A 19,945-nucleotide genomic window follows, 5' to 3' on the forward strand; every position below is an offset into this window, starting at 1 on the left:
AGAATCCTGTTACTAATGGTGTCCCATATGGCTTGGTGCTGGGACTGTTCCCATTTGGAATACACTTCTCTGAGGTCAAGGCAAATGTAGAGGGCCTTTGGCTGAAGAAATTTGCTGATGACTGCAAGATGATGTATCCCCAAAAGATGTAGATATCCTCCGTGAGGACTGACACAGACAGATAACTGGTGCCAAAACCATAACCTAAAACTAAATGCAAAAAAATGCATAAGTATACATTTTTGGAGGATGACCAGCCCTGCAAACTACAACACTGATAACCTAAGAATAGACCCAGTGGCAAGGAACTTGGGAACTCCAAGTGACAGCAACATGAACTTCGATCACCATGTATTCATGGTAGTGAAGCATCATTCTACTTGGCACAGCTTATAAGTAAGAGCATGGCATCCAGATTGGTAGTGAAGCATCCTTCTACATGGCACAGCTTATAAGTAAGAGCATGGCATCCAGATCGGTAGTGAAGCATCCTTCTACATTATAAGTCTGAGCATGGCATCCAGATCAGTAGTGAAGCATCTTTCTACTTGGCACAGCTTATAAGTAAGAGCATGGCATCCAGATCTAAGGAGATCATAGTCACTCTCTACTCACCCCTCATTAGATCAATAATCGAGTACAATGCAACCTTCAGCATATACCTGACCAGGCATTTGGTAAAGCTGGTGCGGCCACAGAGGTTGCTCAATAAAAGAATGCAGGGTGTAAATAACATGTCCTATGCAGACCATCTCAAAGCCCTGTCCTGCACTGTCTCCTACAGACTACTAAAGCAGAATCTATGCCTATCCTCCAAGGCATTCTCTGATACAACCCTGATGAATCTGCTACATATTTGCAAATCAAACAGCACTAGCATTACCCAATCCAAACATCTAAACCTCATCTGTGCGATAAACAGAACATGTTGGAGGGCAGATATGTGTCTCAGGGATTACGCCTTCTCTGGAACAACCTCACCATTCATGTGAAACACAGCTCTACCCTAAGCCTATTAAATGCAGTTTGGACCAATGGATGGGAAATCACAAATTCCCTCCTGGCTTGTCTTCTCTGGCCCTGATGGACAGATGCAGTTTGTAGATGCTCTAAGGCACAGGCATATACCAAAGCCATTCTAGCCTGTGAGCACTGACAATTGAGACATTTGGGAATGAATGGCTAGGAGCCTTAAAAAGTCTCTAGGGCCATTAGCCTAACCTGTTATGATCCTATGACACTAGAAAATGTAGTTGTTTGGCAGTCATAATAATTAAGATATCAGATGGTGAGTCTGTGTATACAGAATATTAAAAGGTTACACTTTGAAGGACTGGTGGAAAATCCACCATACATAAACCAGACCCTAGCATCTATCATGCAAGAAACTTCATCACAACCCCCATTACGTACATATTCTAGAGTTTAGAAACTCCATGTAGGAAACTTCATCACATGGCCCTTACACACACACACACACACACACACACACACACACACACACACACACACACACACACACACACACACACACACACACACACAAGCACACACACACACACACACACACACACACACACACACACACACACACACACACACACACACACACACACACACACACACACACACACACACACACACACACACACACACACACACACATACTGTCTTGCAGTTAAACTACACTGATAGCAAACATGGTCAGTGAAACTAAAAGTAAAAAAATGCAATTGAGGAATTAGAAAGCACAAAGTAAATTTTAGTTATGTGTATGTGAGCCATATTAAAATATAATCCAATTCAAGCCATAATAAAAGTATAGTCAAATTCATACCAGGATCAGCACATAACATAAGAACACAAGACATTCTTAGAACTACATCTGAAGAAAAAAAGAATTGTTGTAAACAAATTTGTTATGTTGCATTTATGATTCCACTAGGGCTTTAATCCCTGATAGAGACAGTGGTATTCCAATGCAGTACTTTTTGTTCATTTCTTTCACACCAGTATCAGAGACATCAGACTTCCTCTCTTCCCCATCCAGACTAGACATACCCATGGGGTCTTCCAACTCTCTCTGTTTAAGTTCTGAGGGGTACGAGCTGCCATGTACTGCTGAGTGGGATGGAGGCAAGTGAGAAGCCTTCATACTGTGACTGCAGTGGGCTTGTCTTCTTAGGTCCTTCATCCTACTGACATCCTGAATTGATGTCATGACAGGCACTGTACAGTGGTACCATGAGGGTAATATCCTCCACCTACATGCTGATGCAGCCTTCAAAACACCACCCGCCCGACATCTATGCTGCATTAGCATTGCACCAGTGTTATCATCAATGCCTGTTCCCTACCCATGTATCCCAGCATGTCACCACAACCCCCCTGAAACAACCAAACCATCCCTTGCTGCATTTCTCCTTGTTGGTGTCTTAAGATGAGGTATTACTCAAGGTTTAGAGGAATAAGCTTGACGTACAACAGTAGTGGTGCATAGGACACGTTATTTACACCTCACCCCCCCCCCCCCATGCAGAGCTGTAGCATGAACTTGGGTCACTCGGGCTGTAGTCAGTGGTTTATCCCTTTAAACCAGTGTAGCTGGATGTACTATGGCAATGTTGTACAGATGAGATGCTCCTGCTCTGAAATTTTAAAGGCAGTTCTTGTTTCTATGGTAAACAGTGCATAGGTGGGTACTAAATATGCCATATGCTACATCCTGAAAAATAAAAGAGAAAAAATAAAAGAGAACAGTAATTGCCTGTATGTGCTGTATATAATGTATTTATAATACAAATGCTGCTGATGGATATTTTTCTGAACTCATTAAAAATACATGCAACAATTTTAATTTGTGCAATCCAAGTCTGACACATCTCCTCTTCCCAAAGAGGTGCTGTAGCAGCTTAGCACAAAGTAAAAATGTAAGAAAGGCATAAAGGTGGCTTCAGTGTCTTAAAAAGTCACCTTATAAGTTAGAAGAGAACATACTATTTTAGTGTTTGCTAATTTCCAGTAAATGTCAAGAAGACTTAACAAAAAAAAAAAATTAAAAGACTTGTTAAAAAAAAAGTCTAAACAGAAATACATCTAACCGCAACCAACCATAAGCCATGGATAACAGTGCTAACACTGATTGATTTAGAAACTGTTTTCCATCTTAACGAGCTAAAGGCCAACAGAGGCAAGTCAGTTCATATTTCTGACAAATGCTTTTGTGACTCTGGAGATGTGGAAGATACACCACGTGTCATACTCAGATGTAACTGACACAAAAGACTGGAATGATGCCAGCTGGGAGGATTACTAGGAAAGATATGGTATATTTAAACCAAGAGACTGTTTAAATGTCTTACTTCACAGATTAAAAATATCCCACATAGGAGTGCACTGTTTTGTTTATGCAGCAGAAATAAATTATCAAGAAAATGGCTTGTCAAGTTTATCATTTAAAAAAAATTACATTTGGGAGGTACTATAACAAACGGCTACTTGAAGATGTATGGTTTATCTGAAAATATTTTTTTATTAATACGTGTTTGTCTAGTTAATTGTAAAAGGTTTTAAAAGGGCTCTTGAAAGATTTCTCCACAGCTCCTTCCAGTAACACACAAGAAGACTTGCATTTGCTGCTTAGGTATGACAATGTTCCATGAAGTGCTGTTCCAGATTCTGAAAGAAAAAATAGGGGATCCAGTAGCCAAGCATACAGCTGCAAGTTGCAATTAGAATCAACAGGCATACATTGTCTTCCTCAAGTATGTTAATATGTCTGTTATACCTGTGCAGACTATGTTCGCTAGTCTTTGAAATGATTGCTTTCCTTCTTTGGCCCATTATAAAACATGCATTTTTTTCATCTGTTTTTTTAACATATTTCTTTCACACACTGCTCTACACTATAAACAAGGTTAACCAGAAAATATTTCATTTACAGGTTTTGTTATATATGCATTAGAATAACTCCATTATATTTTTCATGCATTTCTTTAAATGAAATAAGGTACAGATAATTTGCTATTGATAATTTGTTGCAGCATTATTTTTTCCAGAAATGGCCATTTTAGAAACCTGTTTTTCTTTCTTCACTAGAATAAAACACACTTAGTAAAATATGTTTTGAACTTTGGGAGGTATTCGGTGATGGCTAGCACTGCTGAGTAGCACTAGTTACTCTAAGGAAAACTACTCATGTACCAACTCCTTCACTCAACGCTTTCTGGAATTCATAAATTCCAATACCCTGGATCAACTTATCCACACCCCCACCAGGGGCAACAATATCCTAGACCTAGTCATTACCAACATGTGTGACCGATGTTCCACACCTGAAGTCAACTCCTCGTTGGTCAGATCTGACCATAAGCTAATCAGGGTCTATATCACAAAGTCGAAGTTTAATAACTTCGAACATGGAATGTTCGAACCATCCTATTTGAAGTTAAAAAAGCTTCGACTATGGATAAAAAAAGTAAAGAAAAGAAAACAAAATGAACTGTTGTAAGCAGAGGGGTAAGCCCCCCTGTTGTAAGCAGAGGGGTAAGCCCTCCTGCACCCCCCACACCACCCGCTACTTAAATATACCAACTCCGAGATCACACCACATTGAACAAAATGGAAACCTCCCCTTACGGAGATTTCTATTGAAATGCTCGAACTTCTGCAAATTCGAAATTATGGTCTCGACCATATGAGGTTTGAACTTGCAGAAGTTCGACTATCTGATAGGAACCCGCTAATCACCCTAGATATCCACATCCTGCTCCCACCCCCCATTAAAGAAACCACGGTAAAAAATTTCTTCAAAGCCAACTTCATGCTTCTTAAGACAGAAGTGGTGAACTTCATGACACCTATGCAGAAAGACAATACAGTTACGACTGCTGAATCCTACACAAATGCACTCTATAAGCACTTACACGAGTGCATGGATCATGCTATCCCAAACAGAACCAAGATGCTATCCTACAAAAAAAGTAAGCCAATCTGGTGGTTCCCTGCCATAAACAAACTCTACAACAAAAGGAATAAACTGTTGTAAAAAAGAGTAAAATCCCATGAGTGGAGGAACTCCCTGGTCAGCCTCAGTACGAAGCTGAGATCCCTTATAAGATCCTCCAAAGCTACCTATGAAAACAAAATTGCCACTGATTCTAAGGACAACCACAAAGCATTCTAAAGCTATGTCAAGAATCGCAATGGCAACACCCAGATCTGCTCTGAGTTACAGCACAACAGCATGAAAATTACAGAACCAGCTGATACTGACAACATCCTGGTAGATAGGTTCAGTGCTAACTTTACCCCCCTCTCAACCCCTAAAGGGCCCTTATCTATACAGGAAGAATGCAGAGTGCCTGTAATCACAACTACGCAGATAAAAGCTGCAATCTCTAAAGCCAAAAACACAGCATCTATGGGACCGGACAACATCCCAGGCTGTGTTTTACACAAACTTCAGAACAAACTGGCATCCCCACAGGCACCATGTTCAATCATAGCCTCATGTCAGGCTTTGTGCCCACTGAATGGTGCACAGCAACAGTTATCCCACTCCACAAAGGGGGAGCCACCACTGATCCCGGAGAACTATCACCCAACTAGCCTGACGAGCCTGGTCTGTAAGGCCATGGAACATATCATCATGGAACTCATAAACAAAGACATTGGTAACCTCCAAACTCTGGACCCCACCCAGTTCGGGTTTATGAAAGACAGATCATGCCTCCTGAACCTGATCAACTTCTTTGAGGCAGTCACCAAAGCCGTAGATGAGGGTAATGTAGTTCACAGAGCCTATCTTGACCTCGCCAAGGCTTTCAACAGCATCCCCCATTCTGGAATTATAGCTAAACTCACTAAACTAGGTATAAATCCCTGCATCACAAGATGGGTTTCCAACTGGCTCACTGACAGAACCCACACTGTAAAAGTTGCAGACTCCAAATCTGACTTCAAACCAGTGACAAGTGGAGTACCAAAGGGTCCAGTCCTGGGACCTCTCCTGTTTGGTATCTACTTCTCTGAAGTACAGCTAACACCGAATGCCTTTGGCTAATGAAGTTCTCAGACGACTGCACATTAGGAGCCATAGTCGAGTCCCTAAATGATGTGGTCATCCTACAGAAGGGCCTCACTGAGCCAGATGCCTGGTGTCAGAGCCATGGCCTCAAGCTCAGTGCCAAAAAGTGCATTGTCATCCCCTTTGGTAAAAAGTCTGTACCCATGAACTACCTCATAGGCGGCAGTCTACTTAATGTCGAATGTGTGATAAGAGACCTTGGGACTCAGGTGGACAGTAGTCTCTCCTTTGACAATCACATCACTACAGTAGTCAGGAAATCCTTTTACATGGCACACCTCATCACAAAAGGGTTCTCATCCAGGAAAAAAGAGGTCACTGTTTCCCTCTACTCGAAACTCATTAGACCCATTATACAGTACAACTCCCCTTTTCGAATGTACCTCACAAGACATCTGCAGCAGCTGGAAAGGCCACAGAAGTACCTCACAAAGAGGATCACTGGCCTCAAACAGATGCCCTACATTGACCGTCTCAAAAAACTCAAGCTTTACTCCGTAGCATATCACCTACTCCGAGGTGATCTCTGCCTAACATATAAAGCTATGTCAAACCCAGAGCTGTTGGACATGCTACACCTAAAGAGATACCAATCCCTCCAAGCTACATGCTCTAGGGACCTAAACCACAATAAACAGGACATGCTGGAGGGATAGATTCCTGTCCCAGAGACTTCCCATACTCTGGAACAAGCTACCCATCTATGTCAAGCAAAGTTCCTCATTAGCACTCTTCAAGAAAAATCTTGGTGAATGGATGGGAAATAGAAAATACACCCCAGGGATCACTTCTGTGGCTCTACATGACAGGAGCACAGGAAAATATCTTTCTTGGGTGGAGTAAGCCAGGGAACCTTCTTGGCTAGGCTTACTTAGGCCTTGGCCGGTAGCCTAGTACCTACCTATGAATCTATGAACCTATGTCACAGCTCTACATGAAGGAGGTAGTTACGCATACTTCTGAAATAAGTGTTAATAACAAAATATTTATTCCTGATGCATATTTAGCCCCATTACACACAGCTAGGATAGAATTAAAGACTCGTGTGGTAATTAGAGCTATGCAGTGGTGCTAGCCATCTCTGAAATTAATCCCCCCTCTGTTTGTTGCTTTAAAATTTTCTCCTATCTAGTTCCATGTATGATTGGTAGAAGGGTGTGTACTGCTTTTTGTCACATGCCTTCAGGGGTATTGCACCTTGTGACCTTACTTTGTATGGCTGGTCATATGAAGTCAGAGACACTCTATAGCTTTTCAGTACTCAGTAAGGCAGACTTACAGGTGTGTCTCTGGAAAATGTTTCCCTGTTGTGTTCATTGGCACTGGGTCCCCGACTTCACTAACTGTTAACGAAAAAAGACATGGCACTTCATGCAGGTTACATTCTGCATTCTGCCATCTACTTTTGTTGCATTTAAACTACCCCCTTTAAACATCAAGTTAGCTGATGAAATGAACACAGAACACTAAAGGTGATAGAAGATAAGGTGAAGGAGGACATGACCTCTGTAGAGAAGCAGATAATATTGGCTCCCTATTGAAATGTTGGCACTCAAAATGTTGAGTGACAACAAGCTGAAAAAAATACCGAAAACACAGGAGAACAGCTAAACCTCCCACACCCCCTGAACTTATATGTACCAACTCCAAGATGGCCATACTCAGGAGAAAAGGGAAGTTTCTGAAAAATGTCATCTCAGACTTGGTATGTGTAAGTATGGTCTTTTGTCCATTCAGTATCTGTCCTTAGGGATTCACTCTGATGGGTGTAAGTATTAAAAATAGTTACCAATAAAATCAGGAGGTGAAATGAACTCAGCACATATAACCTAACAAGAGATAAGGTGAAGGAGAAGAAAAACATCACGGTATACAAGCACATCATATTACTCACTGCCTTCTCTTTGAAATAATACTTCCATATATTTTTCTGTTGGTTGCATACCTTGTAATAGCATGTCTTCAGACAATGTCCTGAAGTTCACATACAACTCTTTTGTAATTCAGGACAAGATTAACCTTAGCAGAGTCCCTTTAAATATATTAAAGTACATGTCACCCCTTTTCAGCTTGATCCTTTCAATATTAAACTTACTACATTCCTTTAATGAGAGCCAAACATATTGTACTACTTTATTATTTCTTCAACTGGTGTCTGACACACAACATGCATCACAAGTGTTGACTTTCTTCTTCTTCGATTTTCTTGAGTCATACCCATGTTCTCACGTTAGATGAGGTTCCCAGAACAGTACACAATACTTTTCATGTGGTTCTACCAACTGAATGTAAGCATAATAACTCTTTATTTTCTGTTGGGGGTGTCAGGTTTTATGCATCTCAGCACTGCGTCAACCTTCTTTCCTACTCTCTTATCTTTCATATAATCTTCAGTAATCTAAGTCCCCCTCCTCCCAGTTTTAACAGTATTTGCTTCCCAGAGACATTATTTTGGGTTTCTACTTTGGAGTTATGCTGCCACACACTACAGTGCCACTTAACATCAACACTGCACCTTCATGTATATCACTACTGTTGTATGTCAAGCTTATCCCTCTAAACCTTGAGTAATACCTCATTTTAAGACACTAGCAAAGAGAAGTGCAGCAAGGGATGTGATAGTTGGCAGATACCAGGCAAAAGCATAAACACATAAATAAAAATGAACTTCCCCATGCAGTATCTTAATGGTCAGCATTGTTTTGATTCAGTATCTTGCTTTCTCTTATCCTGTTGTCTAGTCAGTATTTTACACATTAGCAAAATGTAAGCCATTTAAGTCTCCACAGCTTATTTACTAACACTTTTGTGCAGTATTGGTAAACCAAAGCTGCTCATATTCTCAGCCCTTTTCTGATATATTATCTTTGCTACTCATTCAGATGAACAAATGATATGCAGTTGCCATAATCATGGTCCCTTAGAATAAGTTCAGCAAGCCAAGATATAAGAACTTTACAAGGCTCTGGAAGTACCAAATATTTACTCATAATGCAGCAGAAAGAAGGACCTACACATCTTACAATTCCATGCAAGTTAGGAGCTTTGCTAGAAAAATGATGAGGGGAATTGGTCATGGCAGTCAATCTACAAACACTAAGCTATTGTCATAGCAAATATTTAATATGTTTATGTGCAAGTGTAGTTCCAGTACAGTCACCACCAGATTCAAATACTAAGCTATCCTTGTGGATGGATCTCCATGACAAAATACACTAGATAATATTGGCACCACAGGATGGCCTGGATTAACAGGTCAGATCACATTCACCTTATAGGTTCATTGGTTCATAAGTAAGTACTAGGCTAGCTGCCCTTGTGAGCCACTTTAAGCTAGCCAGTTTCACTCAAAGTTGAGAATCAAACCCCTTTACAAATATTTTAAGCATTATGCCAACCTCCAACCCCATCTTGCAAAAGTATTTAGTGATGTCCATGTAGCTGCTGATAGATAAATATCATTGAAGGCTACGTTGTTAGTGAATGCCTAAGCAGCAGTAATGGATCTAAAGGGATGAGCACTGGGCTGTGACTAAGACACTGTTGTGCATTTCATAGCATCACTTAATGCAACTTGTAAGCCATTCTGAGAGGGCTAGCAAAGATAACTTTGAGACCACATTCTTGGTCGAATAAGGCACAACACAGTGAGAGATTCTCCTGACTGCTTTTGTTCATTTAAGCATAGCTGCTTATGAGCATCCATACAGGGCAATAGTTATTTTTCTTATTAGAATATTTTTAGAAGAATACTATAAAGACTAATTACTTTATTTAAATTTGACTATGTTGCAATCATTCATATTTAAGACAGATTTTGGAGCATCTTTTTACAAAGTGTAAGACAACGGGATGTACAGACAAGACTGGACATTCAGAAATTCACTTATGGAAGTGATAGTCACTAAAAAGAGAGGTCTTCCAAAAAAAAAAAAAAAAAAAAAAAAAACAAATTAGAGTTTATCAACTGGCTCAAATGTGAGTTAAAGTTAGATTCTCCAACAGAAACTATAGATCACATGGAGAAAAATGATCTTTAACTGGCATACAAAGAAGAATTTTATATTTTGGGAATATTTTGTAGACCTTTGAGGGATGTCAAAGATAAGAAATAAGGAACTACCTGCTTCATGAAAATTTGAAATTGCTGATAACTGGACATTTACTCAAGAGTAACTCAAGCAATATTCAAAAATATGGGATGAGTAGTCCATAAAAAGGTGATATAAAAAGATCTAAACCTTAAGTCACAGCCAAAAAAGAAACATGACCTCAAGGAGCAGACTTTGGACTCCCATGGAGGGGCATTGTATTCCTGATCATTCTGCTAGGATTGCCCACATCTGACTTGTCAGCCATTTTGAAAGTTGCTGTGACCACATGACATCTTCTCAGACTCTTATTGTCTTGCTTTGATTGCCCATGCTTGAGCCACATCTGGTGCAGATTACATTGTGTCTGACAAAAGGTGCATTGTGGAAGTTGAAATGTGAGCTAGCAACCTGAGGATCTTGTCCTTTCACTCCTTTTTCTTCAATTCAGCCACTACTGCCTCCTCAAAAAAGGGTTGTGCCAAAAGGGGCATTCATAACATTGGCCTTTGTATTCTCAACAAATTCATTTAGCCATAGCAAGGTACAGTGTCTCATAGCTGTACTATTACCTGATGCATTAGCTGAAGCATCTGGGGCACTGTGTATGTGCAAGTTTCATGGTTACTGTGAAATGGGGGAACACTGGCAACTCAGATAAAAGTTTTCTCTTTAGCTTCCTATCTAGCAACCCTTTCAGAGTCTTGAAAGGTTCCTGTGGCAAGTCTGTCTAGAAATTGAGTATGTGTGCCATATTTTACTATTCTTACATTTAATTTGAAAGATGAGTGAGTTTAATTCTCAAACCATTAGCTGCAGTTCCTTGCTGAGAGGATGGGTGGCAGGAATTTGTGGTGTGGAAGCATTTCTGTATTCATCCACAACCACTATGGAGTCAACCTCTGGCATGCAAACTAGACATTGCTAGTGTTTATGAGGCCAGAAGATCTTGTCTGGTCTCTTTGGCATTGTAGCCACAAATAGGTAATTTCCATCCTAACTATGTACATGGAGACTGTGGTGTGTATGTGTTTGTGTATGTGTGTGTTTGTGGATGTGTATGTGTGTGTGTGTGTGTTTGTGCATGTGTATGGTGCGTGCGTGTGTGTGTGTGTGTGTGTGTGTGTGTGTGTGTGTGTGTGTGCGTGTGCGCGCATGTGAGTGTGAGTGTATGTGTGTGCATTTGTGTGTGTGTGTGTGTGTGTGTGTGTGTGTGTGTGTGTGTGTGTGTGTGTGTGTGTGTGCCTGTGTGTGTGCATATGAATGTGTGTTGTGTATGTAAGAGTTAAAGGAGGGTGCCGCTGCTTACACATGCAGCAGCCAACACTGTTTACTGCAGTTTGCAGTGGTTGGCTGCAATTCAGAGACATGCAGATGAGCCCATAATGAGGTATTTGAATTGCTGCATCATGATAACTGGACCTTTTTATGGCCCATGGTATAAATAATTATGAATCCATGGGTATATGGCTATATACCAATGTTAAATACTAGTAAAACAGCAAACTAAGTGAGGAACAACATGATGAAAGCATGTTGTAACCTAAATCGAGACAGACCTATACATTATACATAGAAGAAGAAGACGTTACACACTGATAACTAATTTGTAATTGCTTGTCCACAAGTAAACAGTGGTAGGTTGCAGAAGTTTAAACAGCAGAGGTCATGCAACAAGTATGGTTATGTAATGTTACCACATAGGTGCCATTGGCATTTAGCTGCATTCTTAATGTGAGTCTTTAATTGAGGCTTCTGTGAATAGGAAGGAGCTTGTTTAAGATAGAATAGATACAAGGGTACAAACTAAATGAAATATACTTCTTCAGTACTCTCAGCAATAGATAAATGTAATTCTCTGCCCACAATAAATGAATAAATACATACATACATGCACATTATTACATACATGACATTGGCCCTTTTAGTGTATAATCAAAGGCATCCCATATTGAAGAGAAGACATGCTACAATTACATCATAGCCAATCACACCTCTTAACCTGCAAGCAATGAAAATAGGTATAAAGGTTTATGAATAGTAAGTACATTAGCCCAAAAATCTGGACACCTAATTAGCATACAATTTGAGCACTGAATAGCACATTACTCTTCCTACATAGGTTTATAGATGTGTACTAGGCTAATGATCCTAAAGCCTTTACAAGCCTAGCCCATAGGATTACCCTGGCATTGTGCCACCAGACCTTAGTTCCCAGTGCCTCTGTCAAGTAAAGACATTGGAGTGATCCCTGGGGTGAATTTTCTATTTCCCATTCACTCATCAAGACTTCTCTTGAAGAGGTCCAGTGAGGTGTTCTCCTTGACATGTATGGGAAGTCTATTCCATAGCATGGACAGTCTCTGGGTTATGAACCTGTTCCTCCAGCATTTTCTGTTGATTGTGGTAATGAGGTTGAGGTCTCTGGATTGTGTGGTGCAGAGGGATTGGGATTTCTTTATATGTAACATTTCTAACAGAGCATGGCTTTGTAAGCCAGGCAGAGATCGCCTCTAAGTAGGCGATATGAGACAGAGAATAGTTGGGAGTTTTTTTAGTCTGTCCATATAGGACAAATGTTTAAGGCCTAGGATCCTCTTTGTGAAGTACTTTTGTGGCCTCTCCAGTTGTTGTAGGTGTTTAGTGAGGTACATGCCAAATGGGGCATTGTACTCAATGATTGGCCTAATGAGGGAAGAGTAGAGGGAGACAATGATCTCTTTCTTCCTGGATGCAAAACCCTTGATAATGAGATGTGCCACATAGAAGGACTTTCTGACCACAGTGGCAATGTGGTGGTCAAAAGAGAGGTTGCGGTCAACCTGTGTTCCCAGCTCTCTTATAATGCCTTCTGTGCTCAGTGGACTACCATTGATGTGGTAATTCATGAGAACCGGGTTTTTTACAAAGGGGATGAAAACACATTTTTTTGGCATTGAGCTTAAGACCATGATTCTGACATCAGTCGTTAGCCTCAGTGATGTCTTTCTGTAGGATGTCAACATCACTTGGGGAGTTAATAATAGCTCCCAACTTGCAATTATCTGTGAACTTTGTCAGCCAGAGTCCCTTCATGTTGGCCTGGACTTTAGAGAAGTAGATACCAAACAGGAGAGGACCCAGGACTGAACCCTGTGGGACTCCACTCTTGACTGGTCGGCAGTCATGTAATTGAGTAGGATTATGGAATATTACTCAGAAACACACATTTAAACAACTGTGAGTAATATAAGCACATTCTGAACAACAAAGCCTAAAATCTGAAGATTTTAAAAGATACTGCAGAAATCTGCCTGGCAAAATCATTAATGTTTGCTTCTGAAAAATGGAGATCTAAAATATGAGTTTCTTTCTTTAAATTATTGGTGCTACCAGTACGCTGGCCATGTAGCCTGGTTTTCTCTTTACTACATAGTGTCAAAAATCACATGTGATGACAGGGAGTCAGAAAATAACATGAAGGGATCTATCAAGCTTGAAAATAGGGACATGTCTCCAAAATGGGCACAGTTGAGGGGGTCTGCAGACAATAGGAAGTAACAAGCATATCTAGGATATGTGATATAACACGACAGATATGATATTTGTAGGAAACAGTAGTATGAAATAACAGGATATGCTAACAGCACTTCTTAGTGTAGCTTAAAAGGAAGTCACCTCAGCACTGAAGAATGAGTAGGCAATGCCAACTACATGATAACTGGAAACAATAGGAAAACCCCAGTCCTTTGACTTATCAGTAGTAATTTACTCATCTCCCATGATACCCAAAATAGAGGTTCATGAAGACTGTGGTCATATTCTTTCAGAAACGTTACTCCAAGCTGATGTAGCTGATACAGCACAGTACTGTGTCACTTTAGATGCTAAAGCAATTTGAAAAGTCCTAATAAACATTTACATCACTTATCTGGAAAAAAAATAATACTTATAATTAACTATTATCTCAGTCCTTTCACATCTTCCGAAGTAATTAATGAAAGAATTCCCCATGTGCTGCTTGGGATTTCTTAGAAGTAATGAGATATTTGTCAAACTGTCAATGGAAATTTCTAGGATAACATAATGATGTTTTTCTCTCCAAAACTGTTCTGAATGCCAAAGAGTGCAGACTGACAGTGTTAGATGACAAAGGTGAAACAAATTCCACATCGACAAAACACAACACAAAAAAGAATGTCTGAAATAAAATATACTGAAATAATAATTTTGATGAAATGTTTTTTTTAACATGTATATTTTTCTTACTTTTTCCTGAAGACAAATGCACAATAAAAAAATAAATAAAATACAAAAATGTGGCGTGTATAAACTGACCTCCTCAACTGTTTAGTTACAACACCATTAAGAAAGCACTCCAGCAACTCATATGAAGTATCTGACCTATTTTAATGCCTGATATTTTGTAACAATTTAATAAAACAGCACTTCTATTCAATCAGTGGACTCACCTGTTGCCCGGTAACAAGAAGGATGGAGCCTTCTTTCCCATGTACCACTTGTCGGTAAATGTGATCTAGAATTAGGAGCTCACTCCAGCAATTCTGAAGAAGCTTCATTTGGTCATCAACCTGGGTAAAAAGCAAGATACAAAGTGACTGCATTATAATCTGTTGTTTCCTGCCATTACTTTGTATATCACATGTTGAATAAAAGCTGCTTCTGCTGCACAGGCAAGCGCAGAGCTTTTACTTCTGTAGTAATTTGCTTTAAAAGGAATAGCATGACAAAGTTAACTAAATCAGAGTTAAAAACAACACCTTTGAAAGCATGCATTTGCACTAACACAGCGGCAATTTTTTCAGTTTCTGTGACTCCGACTTTCCAATCTTAGGGACTGCTCCTTCTGTGACTGGGTGAGGTGAGCACTTGCTTCATCAGTAAGAAGTAATGAAAATGCATCAATGTGTTAGGTATTTGTAAGCAAACCAAAAAGGTGTTTTCTAACAGAAAAAAATATACACATAGGATAAAGGAATTGTGTAGGTTAATGGAATGTTATAAGACTGCTTTATGAAACAGAAACATCTACACTTGGTAGATGGGGTTTGGAAGTTATTTCAACCATACAACTATTACATGTTGACATTCCCAAATTGTACTTTACTCATATATAAATTATTTGTATTTGTTGTGCCAGAGTAAAAGTAGTTTTATTAAACCTTAAATGGATATGTTATATGAACCTGATTGCCCATGCTTTAAACACATTTCCTGAAACCAAATGCCCAAACCTACCTGCTTGAATACATACATAATCAGTTCAGCCAAGGCAGAACAAGTTTCATGTGCACACAATACTCATACTACGTTACCGGTGTTACACAGAGTTTGCATTCCATTCTTCCCATATAGGGGTTTCAGCCCGCTCTGCATACCACCCTTGCTGCATTAATCTCACTCCAGGTTGCTGCAACTCAGGCAAATGTCAATAACTAAGAAATAAAATCACTATCTTCTTTTTTCCAAGATGTTGTAATCTCTGATAAAGAATAAGAACACCACCAAGCAAATGCATATGCTATAATACGTAACAAACATAAAAAAGTGAGAAATATGTGCCCTTGATCAGGTCAAGAAACCGAAGGAAAAAAAAAAAAAAAAACAACCCACCATCAAAAACATAAAGGGAAACCCCACTTATGTGACTTTACTGTCAAAGAAAATGTACTGAAATAGAAGGGGATTATTCTACAAGGATACTCTGTGTGTGAAAGGAGCTGAAACTGTCTTGTGATTTTAATGGAAATAACTAGAAATGCAACCTATATTTTTCATTTCAAAGCATAACTACTACCCATGTTGCTAGACTGAGTTCACAGCAAGCATGCACTGTTCCCTATTTCTCACAGGTTAAGTACATAACACATGACATATAAAATCGTAAGTATACCATTGTGTTGCAACAGGTTAAGTACATAACACATGACATATAAAATCGTAAGTATACCATTGTGTTGCAACAGGTTAAGTACATAACACATGACATATAAAATCATAAGTATACCATTGTGTTGCAACAGGTTAAGTACATAACACATGACACATAAAATCATAAATATACCATTGTGTTGCAACAGGTTAAGTATATAACACATGACATATAAAATCATAAGTATACCATTGTGTTGCAACAGGTTAAGTATATAACACATGACATATAAAATCATAAGTATACCATTGTGTTGTAAAGTGATAAAAGTTCTGGATACAGCCTGGATGGTATGAGATTAGTTAGCATTTCAACTATGGAGCAGCTGGAATGGAGAAGGTGAGAGAGAGGTAGCTGATATTGTCCCCTCCTCAAGGAAAGAGGTGACAAGTGGTCCACTATGAGAGAACCATAATGCTCATGGCCTGCCTAGCAGTGAGATACACTATAGTTAGGGACAGCATATTTGGAAGCATACATGTCCAGCAGATGTGCATGCCTTTAACAAAAGTACACTTCAGAGCCATACCATGGGGGAATGAGACCTTAAAGCATAAAACAACAAACAATACTTCTGAGAATAGCATTGTCTGGTGTTCAACCCTCACTTCCACGAACAATGTGGGCCAGTGAGTGGACACTCCTTGAAAAATGAATGTGTCAATAGAATACTGGATAAAAGGCAAAATGGTAAAGACTGGCTTAAAACCAAAACATCAAAAGTCATGAATATATTGTTATGTTATAACATACACACTAAAACAATGGTTTGCTTGTCCTTAAGTGTGATATTTTAAACTTTAATTAGTTCAAACAGAAAAAATTAGAACATTAACAAAAAATGTGAAATGGTAATTAAAGTTTTAAGACATAGCTAATCCACTACTTTTGCAATTTAAAGCAGATTAAAATGCAATGTATAACTGAACATCCATTTTTTTCACATCTTATTAGAAAATATCAAACCCTTTCAGTATTGACAAGCATCACTGATAGGCCTGCATGACCATTAGGATATATTAGTTTTCCATTATGTTTGGTAAGGATTGGTAAGTAAGGTTCATGAGAGCTGTTATTATATAAAAAGCAAAGAAAAAATTATATATGCTGCCACCCACCAGGAAATCTTCTTTTTCTGATCACTGAAACAAAATTGGGTACACAACTCTATAGAAGTAACCAAAAGAAACCTTGTGCAGTGGTCAATACAGGAGTAATTGATAAGTTTCATTCAAGGGCATGGGAAAATAAGTTAGAATATCAAGAGTTGTTATGGCAACTTAAATTGAATGCCTCTAACCCTCCTGGTTTGAATGAAACTATATCAATTACTCCTGTATTAAAAATAATAGCAGCTAAACTTTAAATAATAATTTACAGATGACTATATTTTTAAGGTAATGGTCCGTTATAGCACTAATATACAAGCCTTTTAAAAAAAAAAAAAGTTTTTATAAAACAACTTTTTAACATATTGAATCCATTTGTGGTGGTTAGGGTTAAAATTAATTATTAAAAATTGTTTATTTGGACGTAAGGTGAGAACTGAATGAATATTTCAATGGTCCAGACAGACTTTTGTATCTGTCTATTTAAAACAAGCCTTTTAATTGATTTAATTTAAGGCATTTATTGAATGATTATTGGGAGCACTAATTGTTTTATTGAAAATGTATGTATATAAGAAGTGTTTGTGTTATTACTGCTTTGTTCTGAGGAAGTCCCTTTTCTTTGTGGGATGAAAGTGCTACACATATGCAAATAAACAGATTTTATTCTATTCATACTGAAGTGCATATTGGATCAGAAAAGCCAATCATGTTTTGATGCTTTCCATGCTCCTGTGGTGATCACGGCACAACATTTCTTTTGGTTACTTGTTCTGATCATGACAATGCAGCCAGACCAAATCCAGTGAAGAGCAGCATGTAGGTTTTTGAAGAAAAAAATGACAATCTTTTTAGGTGCCCCCCATAGCTGACTCTCGGCTGCCACAAGAGCTTCTCCTCATCCACTAGGTTTACCGGGCGCTCTTCTTCCTCCTTAACCCATGCTCAGAGCTGGTGAGGACACTGAGGCTCCTGGTCCAGCATCAAATTGCTGCTGAGGTATGTTTTGTCCTAAGCATTTTTTATGTTCCCCTGTGAACATATTTATATCTGGGGATGGATGTGCAATGGGGATATGCTGAAATATTGTTCTGCCTCTGAGTTGACTCTTAGGTCATAGGTGTAGTCTGTACTTGAGACTTTGTATAACTCTACGGAGGCTTTAGTATGAACTTTCAAATACAACAAAGATATCACCTCTTATACAGAAGCATGGGCAGTCATTTCAATGGCATAGCCTCATTTGTTGCATTATGCTTAGATTCAATAAGGGATTTATGACATTCTTTCAGAATAGGAAATAAAACACATACCCAGAATATGTCTGTCATTTGTTGCCATCTCATTGGAAGAAAAAAATCCTCTACGTATCATCAACACCCCATGAACTGAAAATGGTAATATGACTGGATGAACTTCTGAATTGTGGTAGATTTAAGGCCTTAAAGGTGAAATGAATGACAGTTTTAGAATAATTATGCATCTGGGTATCAAATAATAATACCTGAAAATTTTATAAAGAACTATCAAAGGGAAACTGAGTTACTGCATCTGATACACTAACGTGCCAAGCATTTCATTGTGGCAGGCTGGCTTGATGCATTACACTCAGTTTCCATTGGGGTGGGTATATGACTTTTTGTTAGGGTTTGGAATGCAGTGCATGTCCAGAACATATCATTATTGAGCTGCTGCCATACTGGAAGTAAATATCATATTTATTTCTTCAGTATTAGTGAATGACTATGACACTAGAAAGATGCCATCAGCAAAACTCCTTGTTCAGTCGTTTGCATTATGGCAAAGCTAACTTCAGCATTTGGCTGTACTAATATCTTAAGGAACATTTATCGGCCTCATGGGCATTATGGACTTGAAAATCTAAGAAAAACTCCATGCCAATTCTAGTTCTACTAAGAACTGTCGAAGGGAGATTGTCATCTGGCATTTCCTTCACAGGTTCCACGTGAAGGTTTTAGAGGTATTTCACAGTTGACTGTCTAGCATTTTACATTGTGACAGAGTTTGCTTTTGTGTTGGGCATGTGACTTCTGTTTAGGAAAAGAAATTCAATACATACACAAAGTGTATCTGTTCTGAACTGAAATTAATTCAGAAGTAAAAAAAGAAATCATACTTCCCTAAAACAAGGAACTGTCCTGTCACTAGATCAGTTCTGGCACTTTCCATGACAACAGAGTCATGGTGACTTCATCACATGTATTTATGTGTAAGAGTGTGTGTGTGTGTGTGTGTGTGTGTGTGTGTGTGTGTGTGTGTGTGTGTGTGTGTGTGTGTGTGTGTGTGTGTGTGTGTGTGTGTGTGCATCTACATATCTCTTATTAATTATACATTTAGTATCCAGATGGGTAGTGTGGTCAGTTAACCTTTTTCAGTCACACTGCAGTCTAAAGCACAAAAAAGGTGAATAACAAAACTAAAGAAAAAAATGACAAGAATTAAGAACAGAAAGTACAATAATATAAGGTATAAAATTACTAAAGGAAAACACAGAGTGGCAAAATAAAAAAAATACTTAACAGGTGAATACAATATTTATAGTCGTACATATTACGACCGAAATTATTACTGAAAAGAAATACTTAAAGTGCAAATACAAGTTTTAAAATAGATCTAAAAAAATAATAAACTAAGGTGGTTTGATGATGCAATGGAATTGAACTTCATTAAAGAATGTGAAGAGCTATAAATGATTTGGAAGACT

General features: G+C 38.7%; 1 protein-coding gene across 2 annotated transcripts in view; it reads right to left on the reverse strand.

Annotated features, from left to right (window-relative positions):
• NR5A2 (nuclear receptor subfamily 5 group A member 2) overlaps positions 1-19,945 on the reverse strand; it is a 672,306-nt gene that overhangs the window by 162,928 nt on the left and 489,433 nt on the right. For both annotated transcript variants that reach the window (XM_044081366.1, XM_044081365.1), the window contains exon 5: positions 14,631-14,750. In XM_044081366.1, the coding sequence (XP_043937301.1) occupies positions 14,631-14,750 (120 nt within the window). The remainder of the gene's footprint in view (positions 1-14,630; positions 14,751-19,945) is intronic.

This window comes from Protopterus annectens, chromosome 8.part0 (assembly GCF_019279795.1).
Source record: "Protopterus annectens isolate FY-2018-M chromosome 8.part0, PAN1.0, whole genome shotgun sequence".
Taxonomy (NCBI): Eukaryota; Metazoa; Chordata; order Ceratodontiformes; family Protopteridae; genus Protopterus; species Protopterus annectens.